General features: G+C 29.2%; 2 protein-coding genes across 6 annotated transcripts in view; one reads left to right on the top strand and one right to left on the bottom strand.

The window, feature by feature from the left end:
* The window catches only part of Hrb27c (Heterogeneous nuclear ribonucleoprotein at 27C), a 58233-nt gene extending 37428 nt beyond the window's left edge, over positions 1 to 20805 (top strand). The window contains exon 8 of the mRNA XM_083044311.1: positions 20744 to 20805. Coding sequence (XP_082900437.1) covers positions 20744 to 20790 — 47 coding nt within the window. The 3' untranslated portion in view covers positions 20791 to 20805. The remainder of the gene's footprint in view (positions 1 to 20743) is intronic.
* LOC145939743 (uncharacterized) lies at positions 365 to 25353 on the bottom strand. Of its 5 annotated transcripts, none has more exons than XM_083044302.1 (15): positions 25174 to 25353; positions 14993 to 15127; positions 13796 to 14016; positions 12458 to 12561; positions 12209 to 12307; positions 11799 to 11897; positions 10934 to 11140; positions 5662 to 5859; positions 5231 to 5329; positions 4897 to 4995; positions 4538 to 4636; positions 3342 to 3437; positions 2737 to 2971; positions 2286 to 2426; positions 365 to 2068 (listed from the first exon to the last, which is right to left on the bottom strand). In XM_083044302.1, exons 3-15 carry the CDS (start codon positions 13899 to 13901, stop codon positions 1983 to 1985), a joined length of 1668 nt encoding a protein of 555 aa, XP_082900428.1. In that variant the 5' UTR covers positions 13902 to 14016; positions 14993 to 15127; positions 25174 to 25353; the 3' UTR covers positions 365 to 1982. The 5 variants fall into 5 exon arrangements, with proteins under 5 accessions (XP_082900428.1, XP_082900430.1, XP_082900431.1 ...); XM_083044304.1 differs by having other exon boundaries at positions 2286 to 2414; XM_083044305.1 differs by having other exon boundaries at positions 2737 to 2950.
* Between the last annotated feature and the right edge of the window lie 1058 nt (positions 25354 to 26411).

The following is a 26411-nucleotide window of genomic DNA, read 5'->3' as shown; positions in this document are numbered from 1 at the left end:
TTTTTCCTTTCAGCTCCAGTTTCCTGTTCGTAATTTTGGGAATGAGATATATATATATATATTTTTTTTTTTTTCGAAGAAAGTTAGATTTATTTAATTGATAAGTCATAATTTCACAGATTTGAATTGTTTTAGATAACGATTGCAATAATAATTAATACAACGATCTTGATCCTTTTTCCTTTCAGCTCCAGTTTCCTGTTCGTAATTTTGGGAATGAGATATATATATATTTTTTTTTCGAAGAAAAAGTTAGATTTATTTAATTGATAAGTCATAATTTTACAGATTTGAATTGCTTTAGATAACGATTGCAATAATAATTAATACAACGATACACAGAATACAACGATTTATTACATCAAGATGAGATATGTATGTACATTGTTGTAAAATCGTACTTTCAGAAAGCAGCTTCGGAAGTCCATGATTTTTTAAATGAAGCAGTAAGTATTTGTCTCTATATTATATTATATCTGTATCGCTATTCTTATCCACTATTGATATTTTTTGTTAATTGTTACAATTTTATTAAAAAATTATAAACATACAAGTACAGAAAAAGTATTTTTGTACTTAATTATTTTCGATCTCATTCTGTTTGTTAAGAACGTTTTAAAATTATATAACTTTTAAAATTATATAAATGTAATGGAAATAGAAAAGTCTTATTTGAAAATTTATTATTACGAATTTGACTTTATCCAAAAAATTTTATAATTTTTAATTTACTAAATATTGCGACACATAAAGTTAAATATGTATTGTTATTGCCCGTAGTTAATTAAATATAGATTTGTAGATTTAGTCGGATATGTAGATTGTCTCTCTCGAGAAATGTGCGCGTGATAATCGCGCGCGCTATCGATATTTTTTAAATATTCTTATCGAAATCTAATAATCTAATAACTTTTTATCACATCAAAAGCCCTGCAAAATTTATTCTCATACTTACTCTATGCGTTATTATATCTATTCCGAAGAGTTCCTAGATTGTTACTTTGATTTTACAATTGTACCGCTTTTTCGATGGCTTTTGTATATTAACTATAATTTTGTTTCTACAAGTTACAGAGGCATACTGCGTTCCTCTATAAGAGAATCGCAAGGATAAACGGAATTATAATAATCATCTAAATTAGGATTAGCTTAGGACGGCTTGGTTTCATACATATAATTGTTCAAGTATCTCACGTTTTTTTAAATATTCTTTTTCGCATAATTTATATATAATTGTATTTCGAATATTTTCTTCACTATTATGTTCTTGTATGTTCACTGTTACATATTTATATATATATGTATATATATGTGCGTGTTGTGTGTAATGTGAATGATATTTAATCCGATAGAGTAATGAAGAGAAATATAATATATTTTATAGAATGATTTATTTTTGTCAAGCTTATCTTCAGTCAACTTTTCAAGATAGATTATGTAATCTGCCTGGTTTAAAAGTTTATGAAAAAGTAATAATTTGTTATATAAGTAAAAATTTATTTCTACATTTTCTCAGATTTTTTATTCGTGTGTGTAACTTTTTATCAAAGTATTAACGGATTTATTTTATTCACTATGATATGATGATGTGTTTTTTTATGTTGAGTGTATTAGACTCGATTCTTAAATTTTGGCTTAAAAACTTGGCATATAAATTTTATCGAGTCAAATGTATAATTAGATAATCTAATATAAGGAAAAAATTCTCTCTCTGATTATTTTAAACCGATAATGACAGCTATACCTGCACCATAAATTAATAATCGTATTTCAAGAATTTATGAAACATTGTGTATCAGTACAAAAGATATTTATCGTATGTAATTTTCATCTCTGTCATAAATTATGTTTGCTAATTTCAAATTTTTCTTACAATCTGCGAAATTGCCAACAGCAACAGTTATTACACAAGTTACAACATCCATTCGTTACATTTTTGTATAGAATTTACATGTGAGATCGAGTTTGGCACTTGTAGATATTCATGTGATGGAACATTTATGACATCGTTGTCCTTTCGATTTTGCCTTGCTGTCATTTCCCTGTTCTATTTGCTTACGAACGGAATCTGAAATAAATGAAAGAAAACAAACTCCCTTTGCAAGAAATTTCATTTAATTCAAAATTCAATCTTAGAAATATTATATTTGTTATTTTTATCTTTGCAAACAGCATTTGTGCTGTAATTCATTATTATCTTTAATAAAAATGGAATATTTATTTTGCATATTACAGAAAGTTTGCTGAGATATATATATGTACAATAATAATAAAAAAGGGATTACCAGCAATTGCGTTCTTATCCACCGCTGACAAAGCGTCGCAGAGCTCTTTTACTAATTGTACGTCGGGATTTAATCCGGAAGCCCAAATCATTAACATTCGAAATCCGTGCTCCTTGTAACTCGAAGAACCTACAATGGGAGCTTTATCGTCCTTTTCATAAAGCTGTTCTAGGTGCAGTATAGATGAACATCGAGGCACAAATCTCACACATATATAAACGGAGATTAATTATATGGTAATCGTCTTATATGTCATTACACAAATTCATATTTATTATTTTTTAAATTAATATTTTGGGTTCTTACTTTTGCACCCCGATGAGATGAGACCTAGATTTTTTATATGATTTTTAAGACAAATGTCGAGAAAATTAATTTGATGTTTATTTTACAATGGAATAATGGTTCGCGACAAAGGAATCGAAATGTGTGTGACATAATGTCGATTCACCTGTATATTGATGCTCGATAGCTTTGATCTGATGAGGAGTGAAGGCCCAGTGAAGAGCTAGTTTTTCCCAGTCGCCAGGTGCTAATTGTTTGTAGGCCAATTTCCAGAGAATAGATCGAACTTGTTCGGGGAGACGACCATTGTTGCTGGAGATGCTGCCACCGCATGATCCTTCCCTCCATCGCCTTCGCGCCGGAGTCAATTCTCGGACCTCCTTGTCAGAATTCAAGATTTCCTAAGATTCGTAGTAAATTTCTATATTTTTGTTTGATTTTATTACAATTAAACACTAGGATCGTGACTGGAGTATATTCAACATGAATCGAAGTTATCTGTTTGGAATAAAATTTGCAACAATATAAAATTTTTTCCTATACGAATTTAATGAGAAATGTCACTGGAATTTTCGCACACGAAAAATATTAATTTAAATTACGATACATCTTACAATCATTATCGAAGTTTTTAGATTAAAGTGAGAGTCTTAAGTATCAAATTAGGACGAGCCTTACGTGTCTCACGTGTCAGAGACGACGTGTATCAAACGTACAATAAGAGGAAAAAAAAATGTTGACGTTAAACGAAATCCTTGTCAGCATACCTACCGGGGTCGGATAATCCAATCTCGCGGTTTTAATGATCATGTCGACGATGGCCGTGAAACTGCCCCTCGCCGCAATATAAAGTGGCGTGCGACCGCTCTGCAAACGTCAAGATAAACTTTGCTTTAACTTTATTATCGAGTTTATAACGGCCATCAATCTGGCACCCCTATCGTGTTAACTTCAGCGCGTGAGATTAGGGTAAAGCGTTCGATTCGAAGCTTTTCTGCAAATAGCACGACTCAATTTCCCGCGGCACGTGTCACATTGTCGACAGGATCGAGCCGTGTAAGCGCGATAAACGTCGTCCAATAAATTAAGATTACAATTAAGATTAAGTGCGATGCATGTGTATGTGTGCGCTATTATATTTTTGGAACTGCTCACATACACAATCAAAATAGATTAAATCTTTTCTAATAATTTCTTTTATGAAAAAAAGTCTTATCTTCCTTTTATTTAGGGATGTAAAAGACAAATATATATCAAGAAAATTATTATATTATTAATATTTTATTAAGAAATTTTATATTATTATTAAAATTGTGACTATATATTACAAATTCTGATTTAGTTTTTATTTATTTATTTTACGTGTGTATATCATATATATAAATATTTTACCAATTCGTAACAATATGATATGTGATCGATATTATCTTTATTTATTTATATGAAATGACGATAATTTGTGATATTATTTTGATTGAATTTGAAGTATCATAATGTCGGAGGTTAATATTAAAGTAGATCTGTTGATTATAAATTATGTCACAAAGAATATAATATATATAAAAATATTACTTTGTATTTATCATAATATTTTATCGCTGCACTCTGATTTACGAAGATTTAATTAGATATTCTCTTTATTTAGCTTTCTGGTGCCTCTGGAATCTTTTTTTACATATTGTAAATTATATATATTTGTCAAGTGGGTTGAATCATTAATTTATAAGCAAGATTTAATTGCTTAACAACTAATTCATATTTAATTATAATTCTAGCATATTGTGAGCTCTGGATTTATATTGCAATTGTTTAATGGCAGACTTGTTTAATAATGAAATAATAATGTCTATAAATGATTAATCAACAAGTGTTGATAATATGTTTGAAACATAAACGGATTGAGTTAATTATATTGTCAAAGGATAATATTCGATTTCATTTCGGATTCCATTTTTGACAGTATTTACCTGTTCTTTTTGCTCGATATTCGCGCCCGCTGCAAGAAGTAATTCACAAATATCCGTATGTCCCATCTCGGCTGCAATATGTATCGGAGATTGAAGTCTCTAAAACAAATCGATATAGAAAACGAAGAAATTAACAATTCTATTATAAAGTTTTTGATATCTCTCGAGTGGAAGTAGAAAATCATTGAAAATATGAAAATATGTATTATAAAAAAAATTTATTTGAAAATTGATATGTGTAATATTATTAAAAAATTTATACAATTTTATTTTTTATTGCACATTAAGAATATAATAAATATAATATTATTAAGAATACAGCTTTTTGTGGAAACATGTAATCTATATATTTTACATACCAGATTTAAACAATTGAGATCGACACCTTTATTAATTAATATTTCTACCGTTTCTACTTCGTTGTTTTGACAGGCCAGATGCAAGGATGTGTTACCATTCTGTAATATATAATTGAGAAAAAACTTATTGAATTTATTCGTATGTATTTTTTTCAAGAAGCATCTTTCTGCACATTTACTTTTTTCAATATTTTGATTATATTGATTCAATATTTATTTGATTAATTTGCATGATTATCGAACATCGACATATTTCTATGCACAAATAATGCGTCGACAAAATATTGAGAACTATCATTATGCATGCAGCAGTTGGCACGGATTATATTTGTACCTTGCACTGCTTGTTAAGATCGGCTCCGTGCTGAATCATGGAGTCGAGTATTCCTTTGCATCCTTGACTCGCGGCGACGTGAAGGGGAGTGAAACCCTCCTGAAAATATAGAGAGATAAAGTTGATACAGATTAATCAGACATGATACAAACGCGTTTGTCATTACAATGAAATCTTGTTGCCATAAATTATGTCGATCCATTCAATTTAATATAAAAAAAGTTTTTGCTGGAGATAAATGAATAATTCAAATATTTTACGATAGATATTCTTCTTACGTATGAATTTAATATCGAAGTTTAATTGATATAAATAATAATTTATTTTGTCATGTTTGATTTTATTACGTCTTGTCTTGTTCACCTAGTGAGTTATGTACATCTTTTCCCGTTCGTTAAATGGACGTGATGTTACTCGATTATTCAATTTACCGCATCGGTTAGCTCGGTATTCGCTCCAGCTTTTAATAATAATTGCGCTATCCCGGTGTGTCTCGTTCTGGTGGCTACGTGAAGTGGGGTATTCCCATCGTTATCCTGGGCGTCTACGTTCACGCTTAATTCTATAAGAACTTCGACCGCTTCCAAGTGCTCCTCAGCGCAGGCATAATGCATCGGGGTTTGTCCTTTCTGAAAATGAATTCAAATTTATCGCGAGAGATTCGATGAACTTTGAAAGCACCATATACTTTTATACATTTATTATAAAAATTACATGTTCAAATATATCATTATCTTTCTATATTTATACATGTACGTCACTTTCGTGTTTTCGCAAGGACACGTATCAGTTTTTTAAAGAATTAAATAAAAGAATTTTCTGTAAAAATAAAAATTGCAAATTTTAATTCGAATACTGTGATCATAATATTTGTAGAAAGTACAATATTCCTACATAAAATTTTTATGTTTTATACTGGATGACAAAAAACATATTATTCTATGTTTCTCTCTTACAGCATTGCAGAATATTTATTTAGCGAAGATGGAAACCATATAAAATTTAAATAAATAATTCTTCAGGAATATCATACATACAAGAGAGAGCTTATATTCGTTATTATAACTTTATATTGATTATTATAATTTTATATTGATAACAAAAATGTAATAAACCATTTTTTAATATCTTTTAATCTGATGAAACTGACTTTTTACAATCATTAATGATGAAAATACTTTTATTTAATAGATATTAGAAAATTATTGAGATTTGATCATTAATTGTATTATTAGAAGATAATGGTATGCAATGTTATCTTTATTCTAATTAATGTGTGTATGTACGACCCTAATCGACATCAAATGATATTTTCGGAAAAGATAGAAGGAATTGATTGCTCAAGAATGGTTTTACTCGATACACAAGCCATGCGGAACGTAAAGATGGAATGAACGAGATATCTCAGCAAGATTAAAATTCCGCTCACGACTGCGAAGAAAATCGAGGGATGCATGAGAGGGTAAATTTAATAAAAAAGCAAGAGTATGAAAGAGGAAAAAAGTGTGGAGAAATTAAAATTTGTTTCTCTCTTACGAAATTTTACTCCCCTATAAAATGTGTGTGTGTGTGTGTTGTGTACTCGAGTTTGCGATCGACCGGAGTTTTGCAATCGTGGAGATTCTTTTTTGGAAAATTTTATTTTTTCCTTTCGATACACCTTATAGCAGCTTGATATCGGAGACACATTTACACAGAGATACAGAGGGAGAGAGAGAGAGAGAGGGACCCCACTTTCCAGGATCTAAATTGAGAGGAAAGATACTCTCTGTGACCTACCTACCCTATCTACCTATCTACTTACCTATCTACCTACCTGTGAGCGTATATACGGTTGCACATGCGGAAATCTGAGCGGTTCCTCTTACCCCTAAATGCACGGCAAACTGTGTGTGTGTATATGTGTGTGTATGTGACAGAGAGAGAGAGAGAGAGAGAGAGAGAGAGAGAAAGGGAGAGAGACATGGTCGATTGTTCCTGTCGATAAATTATAAATTCCCCTTTTGTCTTTCTATGCGCGATCGATACTGCGCGCACTACCCCATAGCTATTCATAATTCTCGGACGATTGTTGATGCGTTTTCGTTGCTTCGCATTAGAGCATATAATATGTGATATGTGATATTTTCACATATCAGTGAAATGCAAATACTACGATTGAAATTTAATATTGCGATAATATAATCCACATAATGAGAAGCAAATAGAATCTGTTAAAATCTGATTTTGTTAAGTTTTGTATTGGAGAAAGATATTTGTCTAAATATTGATACAAAAAGAGATTGTGTTCGTCTCTATTCATCTGATTTCCGATTATTTGTTTATGTTAGATTTCTTCTTAAAATTAAATTTTTTTTCCTTTACTCTTTTAAATAAAATCAGTTTGTTATCATTGATAAGCAGTAGTTTCAGTTAAAATTATGAAATCTCATTAAGAAGAATTAGTGGTATTAGCTGCTTTTTCACTGAAATCTTACTCTCATAATCAGTAAAAGACGGAGGAGCAAAGTGTAAGTGTTTCACTGAAAATCAGTGAAATACTCATCTTCGGTGAAATCTTTTCACTGCTTTAATCAGCGACATTTTCATTGATTCAGTGTAAGAGAAATAATCTTAGTAGATAATATTATAATAAATATTTAAATAGATAATCTTCATTTTTAATTTGTGTGTTTGCAACATCTAAATTAAGTAAAATCACTGGCGGATCCTGAGAGGGTTAATCCCCCCCCCCTTGCAAATTAAAAGAAACAGTTTTGCTGAATTTGTTTAAAAAATATAAATAAAGAAAAACAAACATTAAAGAGCTATCGACGTCAGGATCCGTTAGTGTATATATATAAATATAAGATACACTGTAAATTATACTCATTACGCATTTAAGGAGTTAAGTATAGATTAAGTCAGACATAGGACGAAATGATGAGATAATTTCATTGCACGAAAATAATTAGGTGAAATTATTTATATCTATATAATATATATTATATAGATACAAAGAATTTCGCCTAATTATTTTCGTATAACAAAATTATCTCATCATTTCGTCCTATGTCTGACTTAATCTATACTTAACTCCTTAAATGCGTAATGAGTATAATTTACAGTGTATCTTATACTTATATATATACTTATATATATATGTATATATATATAATATAGATATAAAGAATTTCGCCTAATTATTTTCGTGCATGAAATTATCTCATTTCATCCTATGTCTGACTTAATCTACACTTAACTCCTTGAATGCGTAATGAGTATAATTTACAGTGTATCTTATACATACATATTGTATATATTATATAGATATAAAGAATTTCGCCTAATTATTGTCGTGCAACGAAATTATCTCATTTCGTCCTATGTCTGACTTAATCTATACTTAACTCCTTGAATCCGTAATGAGTATAATTTACAGTGTTTCTTATACTTTTATATATATATTTTATATATATATATACACACATATATATATATAAGTATAAGATATACTGTAAATTATACCCATTACGCATTCAAGGAGTTAGGTGTAGATTAAGTCAGACATAGGATGAAATGATGAGATAATTTCATGCACGAAAATAATTAGGCGAAATTCTTTATATCTATATTATATATATATATATATATATATATATATATATAAGTATAAGATACACTGTAAATTATACTCATTACGCATTCAAGGAGTTAAGTGTAGATTAAGTCAGACATAGGGCGAAATGATGAGATAATTTCGTTGCATGAAAATAAGTAGGCGAGAAATTCTTTATATCTATATAATATATATATATATATATATATATATATATATATATACATTGGCGGATCCTTGGGGGGGGGGGTTAACCCCCCCTTGCAAATTAAAAGAAACAGTTTTGCTGAATTTGTTTAAAAAATATAAATAAAGAAAAATAAACATTAAAGAGCTATCGACGTCGTTGATCCTGGAATAAAAGCTAATCATGAAACCAAAAATATTAAATAAAATAATTTTGCAAAACCTCCCCCATTATTGACGTCAGGATCCGCTAGTGAGTAAAATTAAATATATTAAAATAATTTTTCTTTTATCTTGTTTCTCGTAAACTTTTATTAAAAGACTGCACACATGTTTGTTACTTTGTGATGAAGCAAAAAGCTTGCACATTTCCCAGGAGTAAACGTGTTTGTTAGGTGTTAGGTGTCTATATTTCGCGTATCGAGAAGCAACTTGAAACGTTCCAGAGAGTGTCTGCGTCGCACGTCAAAGCTGATTTAGGATTATGGACAGATGTTTATTGTCATTACGGTGTAAGTAAATAAAAGATGCCAGAGAACCGCATCGACTGGAAATGGCTGAGAGAGAAAGAGAAAGATTATCAGAGAAATTGTCAAGTGATAACTGATTTTAATAGATTGTCTTTCATTTTTTTTCGTTAGGAAATCCGCTTTTAGATATGATCTCTGCCTGGTATATTATATTATTTTATTATTAACGTTCGAGGATAATGAATTTTTATTTATATAAATGATGCAGTTAATCTTTTAATTGAACATTGCCTTAAGTGCTAATTAATTGTTATTCACGCAAAATCAGACAAGTGCAATATCTTTCTTCCTACTTGTAACATGAATGTATTTATAATCATATTAAAAGCAATCAATTTCACCTGAAATGCATATGACATTCTTCTACAAATTTATGTTTTTAAAAGTCAATTTGCAATACATCGCAGAGTTATGTTTCAAAATATTATTGCAGGCAATTATACAATCTGATAAAAAATAAGATGCATAAAATTATGCATAATTTGTGTGTTGGTATATAAATATTTTCTGAGAGAGAATTGATTAATAATTTATGAGAGCTAACTGCACAATGATGCGCAATGAATTTCCCGAACGATGTTTACGCGGAAGTGGTCGGCTTTTAATTATATCAATGTTGTATTATGTATAATGGAACTTCCGCGAATAAAGTTTGAGAAACCAGGATGCCAATGGATAAACGGATGGATGATAATTCCTCGAGGCATTGAATCGGGGCGAAATGCGAGAATCAGATATTTCCAGATGTGAAATACATTGCAACGCCAAGTTTGAGAATCTGAGACCAAAGCACGCCCGTATTATGAGAGAGCATATTAGCGTATGTATTTTGGAATGCACGCGATGCATATACACTAATATGTTACTCAACGTCAAGACAATATAAGCTGGTTTGCTGTGTATCGCTTGTTCACTGATCTGATAACTTATATGAGATATAACACGGATTAAAGCACTGGTTTTACTGTGATTACGTGATTATAAATTTAATTTAATTGAAACAATAAGGTAATAAAATAAACGCGCGCGACAAAAATTATGAACATTTTAGACTACTATTATTTTATATCGATAATAGAGAACTATCGAGGTAGTTGTGTCTTTTGCAGTTTCTTTGACATCGCACATCCGCACTTCCTCTGCAGATGAAAAATACGTTCTTTCTATTTTTATATCTTTATGCAGCAATCAAATTTGAAAGCTTGTCACAGTCGCAGAAACTGAGATGATTGAGTTCTCGACAACGTTCGAGAATGTGAAGTTAAAGTAATATCCGGAGATAGAAAATACGCTCTAATTTTTTCGCGGACGTATTGACAATTTTTACATAGTATAACGATGTAAAATAACAACGTATTAAAATAAAAAAAAAAAATTATTTGCACTTACCTTATCTGTGGCGTCGAGTACGATCCGTGGAATATTAGCGAGCGCTGTTATCACTGCAGGATGTCCGGAAATGGCTGCATGGTGAAGTGCAGTCGCACCGGTGCAGTCGATGGCCTCGCCGTTTAACGATTCCACAGCTTCCGCGAGATACTCCACTACGCTTACGTTGCCGCCCCGAGCACCACACATTAAGAGGGTGTATTGTTTCTGACCGGAAAGGGATCTTTTGTTTATGCTTCCGCAATAAAGAGATGGCTTCGCGAAAGAAAATTCGCAGCTTTTACATTATAAAGCGCGAAACGTTTCTCACGAGTAATTTTAATTAGTAAAAGAACTCTGCTGCTCTATCTCGCGCGTGCAAGAGAGATTCTTCTATAGTCCACGTGTATCTTATTTTCTTATTCCATCAATGATTCGATTCGCCAAAGAGAAAGGAGGGAAAATGCGCGTTATTATTTAGGACCAATGCCAATATCAATATTGACACACTATTGATTTTAATTTCGTCGCGGTTTTCTGACGACGTATTTATCTTTTTTTTCACAATCTCCGCGCGAGAGGTTTCAGTTTCAATATTTTCTTTCTATCGTATCTGTGATCAATAAACTTCAATTACACATACAATTTAATCCCGTGCAATATGTTCCGTAAATTTTCTATTGGACAAAGCTTTTGCGTTCTTTTTTTTAATGAAGTTTTCTTTACACGATAGTTATGCATTGTATACGTTCTATGCAAGTTGTGTGTATGCTTAATAAATTTCATTTACTAATGACATTTACTAATATCCTTTCCTCAAGAAACAATTTGCTTCGACATAATATTTAATTTAATGTAACTTATTGTTATAGGATTATTAATATACCTTATTAACCGCGGATACATTTGCTCCAGCATTGATCAGCATCTTCACCGCGTCTCGATGCCCGTGCTGAGCTGCCATATGTAAGGGACGCATTCCATACTTGAAAGAGAAATGAACAGCTCGGAAATTAATGTTCCATAAGGAATTTCATCAAGTCAGCAGAGTCTAGATTAAATTCCGAAAGAAATGCTTCAAGAATATGTAAATTAAATATTTATTCATTTATCAATTACTATTTTTACAATAAACTTTTTATTTATTGTCGGAATAATGCTAAATCTCTAAAGAATCTATATTTTAATGTTAAAAATTTTCTATTTTTTATTACGAGAAAATGTTCATTTTTCTCGTTAATTTAGTTAATTTGCAATCATTTAATGAGCAGCTCTAATTTAAAAAATGTGTCATACCTTATCTCTCGCTTCGATATCGCATTTAGCTTGTATCAACATTTCAATAATTTCTGTACTTCCTCTAGATGCTGCCCAATGAATCGGTGCGCGACCATACTAAAATGATGATTTTGATAATAGTTAAGAAAATGTTTATTACTCTTAATTATAATCTTAAATTAATTTTTTTCTCAAAATGAAATATACAAATAAAATAAAACAGATAACATATTTATTTTTATCTCTGAAACATTTGTAGTAACTTACATTATTTCTGGAATCTACGTCAACAGTCTCCTTAAGTACTTTACGAACGGTGTCCGGTTCGTTTTTTATCACAGCCTCATGTAGAAGAAGATCATTCTTAAGGACTGATGAAAAAGAATATATAAATAATTTATATCTAATAATCAGATTTAATATCCTTTATTTTTCAAACAATTGCTTATAAAATTACTTATTTTATTAAGTCATTAAATTATTCTTTCAAATATATAAAAATATGTTACAAAATGTTTTTATTTTTAACTTTTTTATTAAAATATAACTAATAATTGTATATGGATTAATTTTTTAATTTTTCTATATTTTTTTCAAATATACAAGATTATATTAGTTTTGTTAGTGAGTGTATATAGATTAATTTTTCTTGATTATTTTTATAGTAATTTTTGCGAAATTATTGAAGTAAAACTTCAAACGAAAAGCACGAAAAAGTATGGATTTAATTAATTCGTTACAGGCTTTTCATTTTAACTTCTGACAGTCACATCGTAGCGCACACGTGCTGTCGTTACCATTGCACACCGTTTTTTATAATTTCAGGCTGCACGAGTATCGATCGCGTAGAGAATCGAGGTGGAAAGAAGAAAGAAAAGTTGGAACGAACACGAGAACGTAGCGTGTTGTTAATTAATTGAATGGTTGATTTTGCAAACGTCCGATATAAATGGAATATTTGTTCGTTTTTGCGTGTTAATTGTGTGTCGATAGTGACTGCACAGTGCAAAAATGATAAAAAAAACAAATATACATGCAAAATAATTAATTACAGAAATACACGCATATAATTATTCATTTCTCTCGTTTATAAAGATATCAAGCACTGTGAAAAATGAAAAATATATGGTTGTTGTATACGCGGCAGTTGTTTTTAAGAAATTATTTTTATTTTGTTTATATACGTAAAATAAGGGAGGGTAATTAAAATTTTTGTGCAATATTACAGCTATTATTTCTGTAATAAATAAAATTTTACTTTATTGGCAGAGACGCATTGATGATGTGTAATAAATTATCAGAAATTATTATAGTAAAAGAAAGATTCGTTTCTGATTTAAAGAAAAGAAGAAAGAGTTGACGGTTGCAATAAATCAAATATAGATATCAGTTAAAAAAATCCAAGCAATTCAGTCAAATGTGTAATTTTTCCAGTTTTATAACATAAATCTTGAAGGGTGCATGTTTCGCTTCTCTCTCTTTCTATTTCTCCTTCTCTCTACATTTTTCATATATTCACGTTTCACTTGGGATTGCCGAGACAGCCTTAAATCTTTGCATGCTTCGTAGCACATTCTGCATGGGGCGAATTCGTATTTTACTCACTTCTAGCAGTCTTTTGGTTCAGTACTTCGTCCTCGATCGCCTCGTTGAGATTCAACGGTGGAGGGGCCTTAGCCTTCGTTATGTTCAACTCTTCCTTGTCCACCATCTTTCACTGCCGTTGTTCTGATTCTAGCATTGTCATCGATGTCGAGATTTCTCGGCGTCGTTACGCGATGCTAATGCATCTAGGGTTGCAGCTCAATTGCTAATTATCGACAAACCTAGAAAGCCAAATATTATTTAGTGATGCCGTAATGTGGATGCGTATATAATCACAAAAATCGCAGTTGAAAATACAAGTTCGAAAGAAAATTGATTGGAATTAGCAGCGCGCTTATGATAAAAAAAGAAATTAATCAATGGTTATATTCGGATCGTACAAATTTAGAATAACATTTGAGAGAGAATCGAGAGAAAAATAAAATTTTATATAGAAAGATATTTTTTAATTGGAATTTAATTTAAAGCAAAAAAAATAATAACTTGTTTTTTTTCTGTATTATCTGACAGATAAGTTACAATACGGAAATAATTATTTATTGTTATCTTATTGCAAGCGTTAATTTGTCTTGCCTAGCAATTATCAAAAATATACCGAGTACTTGGTATATTAAAAATGGAGCTTCGTTAAGATGCAGCATATTAAAATCTGCATATATCTTTCGCAATTACAGCTATATTTATAATTGGCAAAATACATTAATAAAGTATACGGATGAATTATAATCACGATCTATATTTCCATTTGTCTCATTTAAAATTTCTCCACTTTATCATGGAGAAATATATTACTACATTTGCGAGACATGCGGTTATGATATGATTGGAATGAATAATATATATGTTTCATAGCTTGGTTAACAGAATATTACATTTAATTTGTGGATGTAATTAATTCATTCGCGGATTTTGATTTTCGAAATAATATCAGGAATATCACAATGCTATAAATTTGATATATCTGTATAAATTTTCATATTTTAAATTAGTCTGCATTGCAATGATAATATATTTTTAAATGTTCCAAGTCATATATACAATTTACAGGTACTTTTGCTTCATTATTTCGGATTATCTTTTTTCAATTTCAATTTTGATATTTTCATACTTCGTATTTCATGGTGAATCACGAATGAACCATATCCCTTATTTATTTAAATGTTATATCTCATCGTAGTTATTGTATATTTAACTCACTGTTGATTTTTTCAGATTTTCATAGAGTTTACTGTACAGTAGAGTTCATCCATTTTATCGTTGTGCAAACACACGTAGGTGCAATCGTAGAGATGCCTGCGATGTCTACTAAATTTCCCACATTACTCAGTCGCACTGCAATAAGAAAAACTTTGTCAATCTCTTTTTCTTGCAAAACATCTCCGGTTCGCTTAATTTCTGTCTTTCAGCTTATCCTTTTGACGTTTCCAACCGTGCTCCATTTTCGTGGATAAATATAGACGTTTAAATCAAAAGTGTTAGCTTTACGTAAGCACTGGTTTCATTAGTTCTGTACACATCGAATGTTCGCTTTCAAGTTTTCGTGTGCTCTCAAGTTGATGTCACAGCTGATAGCCATTTCACAAATTACTTAATGAGTGAGAGCCAAAGAAAATATATAAATTAGATTATAGACACATTATGATTAGATAGATATGTAAAATTTAAAAGAATCGATTTATAATAAATTTATTGCACCCCAAATTGCGCTGGCTCTTATTGCCTTTCTTAATTCTTTAATTAAAAAAATCATATTTTCTGTTAAAATTATATGTTCCATAAAATTATAATTTTTTTATATAGTTATTTAAAAAAAATTAAAGTAGATTGCAAAGTTTTATTTTATAACATACTATAAATTTCTCGTATAAGTTATAGGTTGAACCCGCAAACTTCCGATATTAAATTAATTCTGTTGATTGAGTTACTAATTTCTGATTTCGAACATCTCATAGATCTAACAATATTCCGCAGTTGAGTCCGCGGAATCGCGGAAACTCTAATAATAATTAACTTAACGTCTAAACAAAAATGGAAATTATATCAAAAATCTTGACGTTTATTATCAAGATTGCAGGCTGTTAATTGGAAGTTGCACTCTGTTTATAATCACCTTTAGCCGTAATCGATATTCATTCTTTAAGCTTTATTTTGAAAGCGAGCGTGGCAATACATAATGTAAAAGTTAAAGTGGGATACGATCGTGTACAGAGTATACGTTTGTCGATAGGTATTGAACGAGAATATTCTTCATTGTGAAGAACGTGTAGTGTAATATATTTCTATGTGTTCAACTAGTATAATACATAAGAGCATTATAATGTAATATATTTATGCTTAATTCTAATTCAAGCCCAGAAGAATGCTTTTGCTTTCGAGAAATGTAGGAAAGCGTGCCGGCATACCTGGTTAGTTTTCGAGTTAGAGAATGCCTTTTATTATACTTCTCTGTCGCTTGGGAAAATGTGCTTTCATCCATGATACATTCATTCGTATTATAAGTTACGACTGCCATCTGTTTAATGATTGATTGTGCCTGACTTTACTGTACAGCCAAGGGATTTTCAAAGCATCTTACTACATACATATTCCGGTACTTCTGAAACTTCTGGACGTTAATTTGCATTTGTTTAATTCTGTATGAGATCTTGGATCTTCTCATCTCTTGGTATAATTTAACAGTTATTTTTACTATATACATTTAAAACGTCAAGAATATTAAGAATAACGCCAAACGTAAATATTAATAATGTGAAAAATTTCTCCAGCTCTAATATAACTCAAAATACATATAATTATTTAAAAATTATTGTAGAACATTATTATTATATATTAATAGGATACACAGCACTATTTGAATAATATTTAGCATTATATCAGAATTTCTTAAAACAATAATTTCACGATAAGATAAAGAAGCATATTTTATATACAATGTGTTTCTGTTATATATTTGTTACATAGATATATTATAATTGTTAACTTTGTTTTTTCTGCTTTCTTAAGTCTTTTATTTTGTTGTTTTGAAGCAAATGTAGTTTCACTCGATACATTGTGCAGTGTTGTATATTTCATGGATGCACCATCGGAATGGCTTTTCAGCGAAGTATGTCCTTTCGTTAATAATGTAATATCAGACGATGTTTCCGTTTCCTGATCATCCGTTTCACAAATGTGCATTTATCCGCTTGGAAAGTAAATGTGTTATTCGCGCATGCAATGTAGTTCCATGTAAAATTGAATTACACGTAAATGTAAACTACTGTTAACCAAAGTTTCTCGAATTACAATGCATTATTATTTGAACTAGCAACTTAAAAGTAGCGTTTTAACTGTAAATATAATTTCGTAAATTATATCTTTTTATAAATATCTTTTCATAAAAGTAAAAATCTAAAATTATAAACTTGTATAGTTTTAAGCTAATACCTGGTTTTTTAAAGGTTTTTATTAATAAGTAATTAAAGTAATTGTAGAGATTGAAATTCTCCTTATTCAATTATTTCACTTACAGACAAAAAAGAATTATTTAACAGTTGTTAATGATAAATTGTTAAACAGTTAATGCATAGTTAATTATATTTTATAAATATTATTTTCTTGAGATATATATAAAGAAAAGAAATTGTCTTATTATTTGTATTAGTATTTTGCTGGCGGAATAAGTACAGTTATTAAATTTGCAAAAAAGAGCAAGCTTTGAGCAGATATACGAGGGCAGTTCGATAAGTCAGTGACTTTTACAAGATATGGTGAACCACTTGTGAATCATTCCATGCGACGGAGCAGAGACCCCATAATACTTTTTTAGCTTTTCTTCAGTTTCCTTAATGGTTTTTCCACGCAAAAAGTAATGTTTTATTAGCCCACGAAATTCACTTTTTTCCATTTTAGCAAAAAAACACAAACTTATCCGCTTTAGAACGCTGTCAAAAAATTTCTATTTGACAGATCTACTTGAAACTTGGTGTGTATACTTAAATAAGATGGTAAATATCAGAAATAAAATTAGATTGCGATTTGAGTGCCATATCTTGTAAAAGTCACTGACTTATCGAACTGCCCTCGTACTCATAAATCTTTATCATCAAGAGGCGTTACCTCGAAATATATTATCTTCAGCTGCTACCATTTTTCATATTTTGCCATCACGCGAGTGTAAGTCGACATTTTTCTCTGAAAAGTCAAACCGGACAGCGACGACGCTCGACTTTAAAAAGAATTTCATACTTTTTCTTGTTCTTCTAGAATATGCTTCATGAAACCCTTCATGACGTTTTTGTCTCATTAGAGTCTCTAGAGATTATTGTCTCTTCGTCCTACGTCATATCGCATCTAAAATCTCGTTATGCATTTATGCATTTTGCTTTATAAAGATCATATTGTGCTAGTAAAATATCTTTTCGTAACATGGATAATGAGATGCAGTCGCTTGGGAATTTTGCCGGAGAAAAAAGAGAAAATTTTACAAGATTGCATCGACATTCATTACCTACTCTACATAGTCGTGTCATTTTTGCATGTTTATTTTTTACAAGTTTATTGATATTACATAATGATCTTGATATGAGATTATTTGTTACAGAGAATGTTCAATCGAGTGTGACAAATCAATACAGTGTCAATACATATTATACAAGATTTAAATAATCTTATATAAGATATGTAAGATTATACATATATATATAGATAAGATAAAGTATAAAAACAGACTAAAGAACTCTGATATTTATAAAATTTATTTTAACATAGAGTTATATTTAAAACGGATTCCATAAATTAATTGTAATTTTACTATATTTTTTTGAATACTATATTTGAAGAGACTGAAATATAATTTTGTAATAGAATTATTCCATTTATTGATTTTATTAATATTGATAATCGCGCGATTAGCTAATTGTTTTATAAGAAATTTATACAAAATGTAAGTTTTTAAATTAAATATTTTTTTATATGCAATAATTTAATATTACATAGATTTATTCTGGAGAAATATATATATATATATATATATATATATATATATAGTACACAGCGATCAAAATGCGTTTAATAGGCAAGCAATATGACAGATGCACAATTGGATTTTGAGGAATGTTTGGAAGTGTGCTATTGTTCTCCCAGTACAATCTATTGTCAACACATGCGGTAAGATTTTGGTGCTTTGCAATGCGACGGTGCATTGATCTCTTGAATGCGAATCAGAACACGAATGTCATGGCCAGATATAATGGACACATGCTAAATTGAAGATGAAATACGAGCGAAAAGCTGTTCTTAATTATTCCGAGAAATTACATATTTGATGTATCTCTCAATTAAAATGCAGAGAAAAATCAAATAATTCCATAAAGATCAAATTAAAAATCGAACTCTACTTATTGTATATAAGTTCAAAATTGAAATAATAAATATATAACTTTGTTTCAAAACTATATTTTGATACAATTTAGAAAGAATTTTAATTAATTGTACTTAATATGTTATTCTAGTAATATTTTTAATTTTTTTCTTATAAAAATATATATTCTTGTATAACAATATTTTTACGTACTTTATATCGTCATTAATAAAGAAGATAAAAATATCAAAAGTTATTGTATAAAAATCAAAATGTACAATAAACATCTGATATAATTTAAAAGTGATACGCGAAACGAATATTATCGAGTATGATGTAAGAGAAACAATTGTGTTTCAATTTACAATAATATAAATTTTATTCTTGAAATATTTGATCAACGCGCGATAAACATTGAAATGAATACTTATACATATACTTGATTCTATATTGGTGAAAGAGTGCTTTGGTACGATATTCGAATTTCTCTCGTATTGATTGATGCACTTAACTGAAAATGCAGCTTTGCTCGAGCACACGTGGATGATGCTTTGTACCATTCGAATATCTTCTACTCAAATAAAGCTCATATTACATTTTATTAGTAGGTTAATTGTGAAATCTTATGCATGTAGTATATGCAGTTGTTGCATGTGTGTATTTCGATTTTTATAGAATAATGAAATACGCTGAGAGGGATTTCAAAACATGAGAGATATCAACATAGCAAAATTAAAATTAAATATATAATTATTTCCTTTTTATACAGAGCGAAAGAGATTGAAATTTATTTTGTCCGTATATATTATGGTATATATATGAATGTGCTTTTTACAATTTTTCACAATTTAGCTTTATGCAGCTGAATGGGCTTCTGTAAAATAGAAATTATGATAAATATTATTAATATCGATGTATGTGATAATCGTTTTATACTATAGCGTCAGTTGTTTTATAGACTATAGAACAAAATCTTTACAAGTATAAGTCTATGGATAAAAATGAAATCGAAAGAAATTTATGTTCTCAAACTTTAACATTAATTTTCTCCAAATGCCACTTTTTGAATTTCCAACTTTGACAGAAAATAATATTTTTAGGTCTCAGTCGAGATAATTTATCTTTTTTAACTTTTGTAATTTATTCAGTAATACGCACACATGTATATTAAAATAAAGTCGGCAAAGTCGACTCTTTTATTTATGGTGCAGATATGAACTTCATATTTTTCCATGTTGTTAATTTTACATACAATTTCATTTACATAGCGAGAATGGTAAAATTTCAGATGTTGAATCAAAGCTTGTAAGTTTTGAGAATTAAAGATAGAACTAAAAATCATAAAAACATTCTGTTTAATATTTGTGCATGCGGAATTATAATAATATATTAATAGTATATTAATAATATATTAATAATAATAACATAAACTTATGCGTAATAGAAAAAAATCTATCTCGAAAGAGAGTATTCGTTTTATATGAAATTATATCGACGTCTGACCACACGTTTACTCCATCACTCACCCGCGGCTGATTGATGAAAAATCGTGCTTCGAATGTTCGTGTTTCTAAGAGCAAGACTTACGTATTTACTCTTTCCCGCAGGTCTGGCTAAAGCGGAACGAGCTCGGCTGACTTGGAAAAAGAAATAGCGGAATAGGCATGCGACTAAGTAAGTAAAAAATGTTCAGAACTTCATTAAATTGATGTGTTACGATATGATACATTACGATCGCACTCGCGCTAAAAATATACGCAATATAATCAGCTGATTCGCTGATAGTTATCACTTTGTATTTTCTTTACAACCCCAATCTTCGTTCAGTTTATTGCGGATAAAATAATACATAAATATATTGATATATATAAATACTCAATATAGTTTTATTTTTAAATTGTGGTGAGATTCGATAAAAAATTATAATTCTTTGCGCAGCAAGTACTTATTTATTTGTCTTTAAAAGTTGTAAATTAGTATATTAATTAAAATTATTTTATATATCGCACTTTATATACTATATTTATAAACAATAAATTTTAATCAAGGGTCACGCGAATAATTAGGGATTAAAATGTGTTGCGTGCGACATGATCTTGGGATACTACAGTTATCGTAAAAAATGTCAAATTAAGATTATATCGGGGGGAATGTCGCGTGAGATCGTAGCGAGAAAGATATAATATCAGTTTCGCGTGCGGATAGAAAAGGTTCTAATGAAAAGGAAGTAAGTGGCTTTTTTCAACTCAGAAAGTGACTCGATTAGTCGAGAAGAAATTCTCAAGTCACTTTGTTACTTGCCGTCACTTTGCGCGAAAGGTGATCTTTGGGTAAATAATCGTTTTCAAGTTTCCGCGATTGTAATTACGACGTTTAAGCCGTTTGTCTTATGATGGCAGTATAGTTTCCCGAATAGGAATTTGTTCACGCTTTCCCAATAATTCAAGCTTTCTGTCGAACGGAACTTTCCGTTCTGTACCTAGGAAGCTAATGTACCTAGGAAGCTCCCGAATATTGGCATAAACATATATCAAGTCTCCAGAATTTCCAGAGCGAAGCATCGGTTACTATCTTCTATAAAGTGCACAAGGAGTTACACGAATTATCAGATTGAACTTGATAATTTATTAACTTGTTGTGCTAATTTTGCTTAAATAGAAAATCAAACTAGAAACAAATTTAGAAATTAAAATAAAATTCAAATTTAAATTTAGAATTTTTTTAGAACGCGTATACAATTCTTAACTTAGTTATCTCTTAACTACTTTTAACTTTAAGACTTGCCAAAGAAAGTCAGAAACTAGGCTACACTATATCCGTTTATACGATACATGATATAACATGCTTCTTTAATGATTCTCGATAAAAAAAGTTAATACTACTTTTAAACTAAAGCATTCATAAATTTTTCAAAGATTGTTTAAAATTATTTAAAATTATTTAAACATTCGAAACACGAGAAACACTAGAGAGAAATATCAGAAAAAATTGTTGAATAGCTGACTTGTACAGTGTATAAAGTCTAATTTGCTAAATTTAGAGATAAGTTTTAATCAGCTGTGATTGCTTTAACTATTGTTGCCTTTTAATTCTAATCTTTGATAAATAAAGATAAATAATACACATTGTTACACTGCTTAGAACAATTCAGAAATTATTTTTTTGAATGATACTGTAGAAAGTAAATGCAAGAGCAAAAATTCAAAATTTTTAAATATATTCCGTGAAACATATCAACTGTAAAATAAAAAACCAAAAAAGATAGAAAAACGAGCAAGATTAAATACTTCATATATTTACGGCGCACTAGAAAGTTGTTTTCAGCATTCAGAGTGTTTTTGAAAATACCAAAATATCACTCTCGATAAATATGAAAAACGCTGAAAAAACAATCTATACGACGTTTCCATTTATCCTTTATGTTTGCTATATAAATATACATGTTTCATCTCTATTAAGAGAATTTTTTCAAACTTTGTACTTATTGAACAATACATCATTGAGCAAAAAAATTTGAAATAATGATTCTCTCTCTCAATGCGAAAATTTAAAGTTACATAGATTTGTTAATGACGGTACAGTAGTAATCTCTTGTTGCACAGTTGTCAAATCATTTTGCGTTTATGTCTCTGTCAATTTTAATCTTCGTTGTGAGTTTTCGTGCGTCGTCGATTATTGACGTAAAATGACGGGCAAAATGAAAGCGTCGGCCTTTCGCAACGGATTATTCATGTATCGTGTGTATGTATATGCATATATACGAGCTGAAGGGCGGGAGCCGGATGAGATATGTATACACGTAGCTCTTTTAAATTATTTTAACATTACCGTCACGTATTATCTTCGCTTCTTAGCTTCACTCGCTTCATTCGCCTAACTCGGAATTTCGCGCAAAATATTACCTGTTTTATCAAGTAAGTTTTGGCCTCTAGCTCAATTTTCTGTAATCAGGTGTCTAGATATATCCTGATAAAACTAGGATCGACCCGGAAAAATTGTGGGCAGAGTTTTGTTAGATAATTTGCGAAAATGCGGACTCTTTTTCTATTACAGCTAAAAATACATAAAAGTGTTTTTTTTTTTGGTAAAAATAAAATCTTGTTATAAAAATTTTGCGCTGGTTTTTAATTTAATTTTATATCTTTTAATTTTAGTTTTTTAAAAATAAATTAAATGTAATATCGATAATATAAGGGCACCATTTATTGTCTTGCTTTGTTGTAATAGTCTTTTTTGTTATTATGCTAATCTTCAACACTTGTCTGTGTATTTATAAAAAAAAATGTTCAACTCTGTCTCTTTTTTAGTCTTTTTATTAAGGGACATTTATTTTTCTTTGCAAAAGATATATAATGTTATTGCAAATAATCGATATTCTCACAAGCTGGCTATAATAATATATAAAATATAAAATATTGTTTTAATACGAATTGAAATGGAAATATTAAAAATTTCACAACAATTGTTATTTTTTTATATTCTAATTATTCGCAAACTAAAAATTCATTGAAAGTCATTGATAAGACTTAAACGTTATAAATGCAATTTTATTTTCTGTTTATATTTTTACGATTTATAGAATAATTTCTACTTTTACATTAATTAAAATGACAAAATGTATGCTTAATCTTTCTCTTGTGACGGAATGCATTTTCAATTCTAGTATTACTATGCAGTATTATAGTTTTATCATGCAGGATTAATTCTCGGGAGTCATAGTTTGCGCTTTTAGCAAAATTGTGATATTCTGATTTTATAAATATGTGCTTCCATTAGCATTCTAACAATAGTTGTTGCTTCCAAAACTAGCAGACATTTTACGAATCTCTTAAGAGATTTTAATTTTAAAGTTTGTAATTCTTTTCTCAATATTTGTTATATAACGCTGCATAAAATGCAATGGAATAATATACACTACAATATACATAGAATCTTTTTGAATCAAAAATTTGTAGGCACATTTATTGATTTGAAGATCTCTTCTCATCGGAGAATATTTTAACAACTATTAATTTTTTATATTAAATGATTTGTTGTAAATAATGTAATTGATAGTTTTAAATTATAATTTTGTTAAAATAAAATTAATTGATGCTTAATTCTCGAAAAACATTTCAATTTTAACTGATCAAGAGATATTAATATAGTGACATTGAAAAAGGAGACAAAGAATCAGATAAAATTTTAAGAATAATATGATGAGTTTTTACGAGAATAATATAAGATAAATATATATATTTTTTATATTTTATATTTTACAAAATTTTATTTTATAATTATTTTTGAGAATATTTAAATTTATGAGAGAAAATATAATTCTTTTATGGGGGAATCTTTAAATATAGCTCATAAAAGAAATTGTTTTCAGATTAGAGAGAGAGTTTGTCATTTATTATAAATATTTAGTATCTTTTAGAATTTTTTATGATTCGTGACGGCAATTAATATATGAGTACGAAGTTGAAGCGTCGCAAAATAGAGATTCTAATTATTTCGTGAAATCACATGAAATGCCGTATGTTACAGAATCTGTTAAATTGAGCGGGGTTGTTTCCTGTGACAGTTAATTAGTTCGGGCTTGAACATAAATGTCACACGAGAATATGTGAGAAATGGACACGGTATGACTAACAAGTGTCACATGACGTCTTTAATAGTCTTCATGTTCTCTCTTTGTCTTTTTAATTAAATCATAATTATATATTTATAAAACGCACAAACAATTTTTTTTGTCACAAATTCTCACATTTGCAGAGTGCATAAAATATATATTCGAGACTATTTCTTTTTCTTCAATTATTATAATATATTTAATAAAAAATTATATTCATAGTATAAAAATATAAATAACGTAACTCCAGGGTTTATTTAATTTCTTTATCATTTAGAATTTATTATAAATTAAATTCCCATAATATTTCTATATTTTAGCACGCTTATATATATTGACTAATTAGGTAAATTTAGTTCTGTCCATTAAATGTGTACTTTTTAATTTAAATTTCGAAAAAATATCTTTTGTTAAATGTTCACTTACGTGTTGCTTTTTTTCTCAAAACTATTCTTGGTTACGAATCACTGTCTAGTTCTTTGATTTCTCACTAATACAATAGAATTGAAAAATCAGGTGTGAACAACAGATGCTGCGTCACGATAAAAGCAACGAAAAGCTCGACCGAGATTCATGCTACGAGAAGCAGCATGCTACTGGCCGAATCATCCCCCGTTTCGCCCGCGAGACAACCCCATTATTAGGTCGACGGCAGCGCAGCCACATGGAGGGTTGAATCACTAGTACAAGCACTCTAGTTGGCATGTATTCGGACTCGCTGATTTAAAAACCGCTTGAAATCATCTTGAGATTGCAATACATTTTTTTTCTCGTTACCCATTCGCTCATAATATTAAAATATGATACACAAGTGCAGTTTAAAGCAATTAGTTGCACAAATTTAAAAGCTCTCGCAATTAAGATAACGATGATATTTTCACTCGTAATTTCTTAATATTTTGTAATTTTAATGTTTCTTAAAATATTTTTTCTCTCACTTTTTCTTAATTATTATTTTTGAAACTTTTATTATTTAAATATGTGCTGACTTTATATATGCATATACTTATAGTAAAATGGATATTGATATTATTTTATGCAGTAATTCTTTCGTTAAATTAGATTATGAAAATAATAAACAAGTACACTGTTATAAATATCTGTTGAAACTATATGTATAAATATAATTGTTAAATCATACAATATGGAAGTGTAAATGTAAACTGTATAAACTCCTTGCTAATGATAATGTTTTGTATATAACTTATAACCAAATAATTATAATTAAAAAATTGTGGAAGTGTTAAGATAATATTTTATAATTATAGAAACTATATAATTGTTTTTTATTATATTTGTAGTCATATTACATATTTATTGTATTACATTATTTTTTTGCTTTATTTTAACAATTTTTTAAGTATTTATTAATAAACTAATTATATAATAAGTAGGATCTTAAAAAATATAATATTTGGCTAATCATGGAATTGAAGATTATATATAGTTTATAAAGTAGGAAAAGATAAAACATAAAACTACGCCAGTTGTTATTGTACTCTGAAGTCCAGGATTTTTATCTCGAAAAAACAAAACAATGTCGATATTTATTGTATTCGTATTTTTTTGGAGTATTGATCTTTTATATCTGCACAATTTACGACGTATATTTGACTGTTACTATTAAATCGCTAGAATAAAGCTAGAATCTTTCGATAAATGCA

This window comes from Prenolepis imparis, unplaced genomic scaffold (genome assembly GCF_030444845.1).
Source record: "Prenolepis imparis isolate NDT839.2.m4 unplaced genomic scaffold, iyPreImpa1.0 SCAF_8, whole genome shotgun sequence".
Taxonomy (NCBI): domain Eukaryota; kingdom Metazoa; phylum Arthropoda; class Insecta; order Hymenoptera; family Formicidae; genus Prenolepis; species Prenolepis imparis.
Note: the sequence above shows the minus strand (reverse complement) of the source record. Positions and strands in the feature narration are given on the sequence as shown.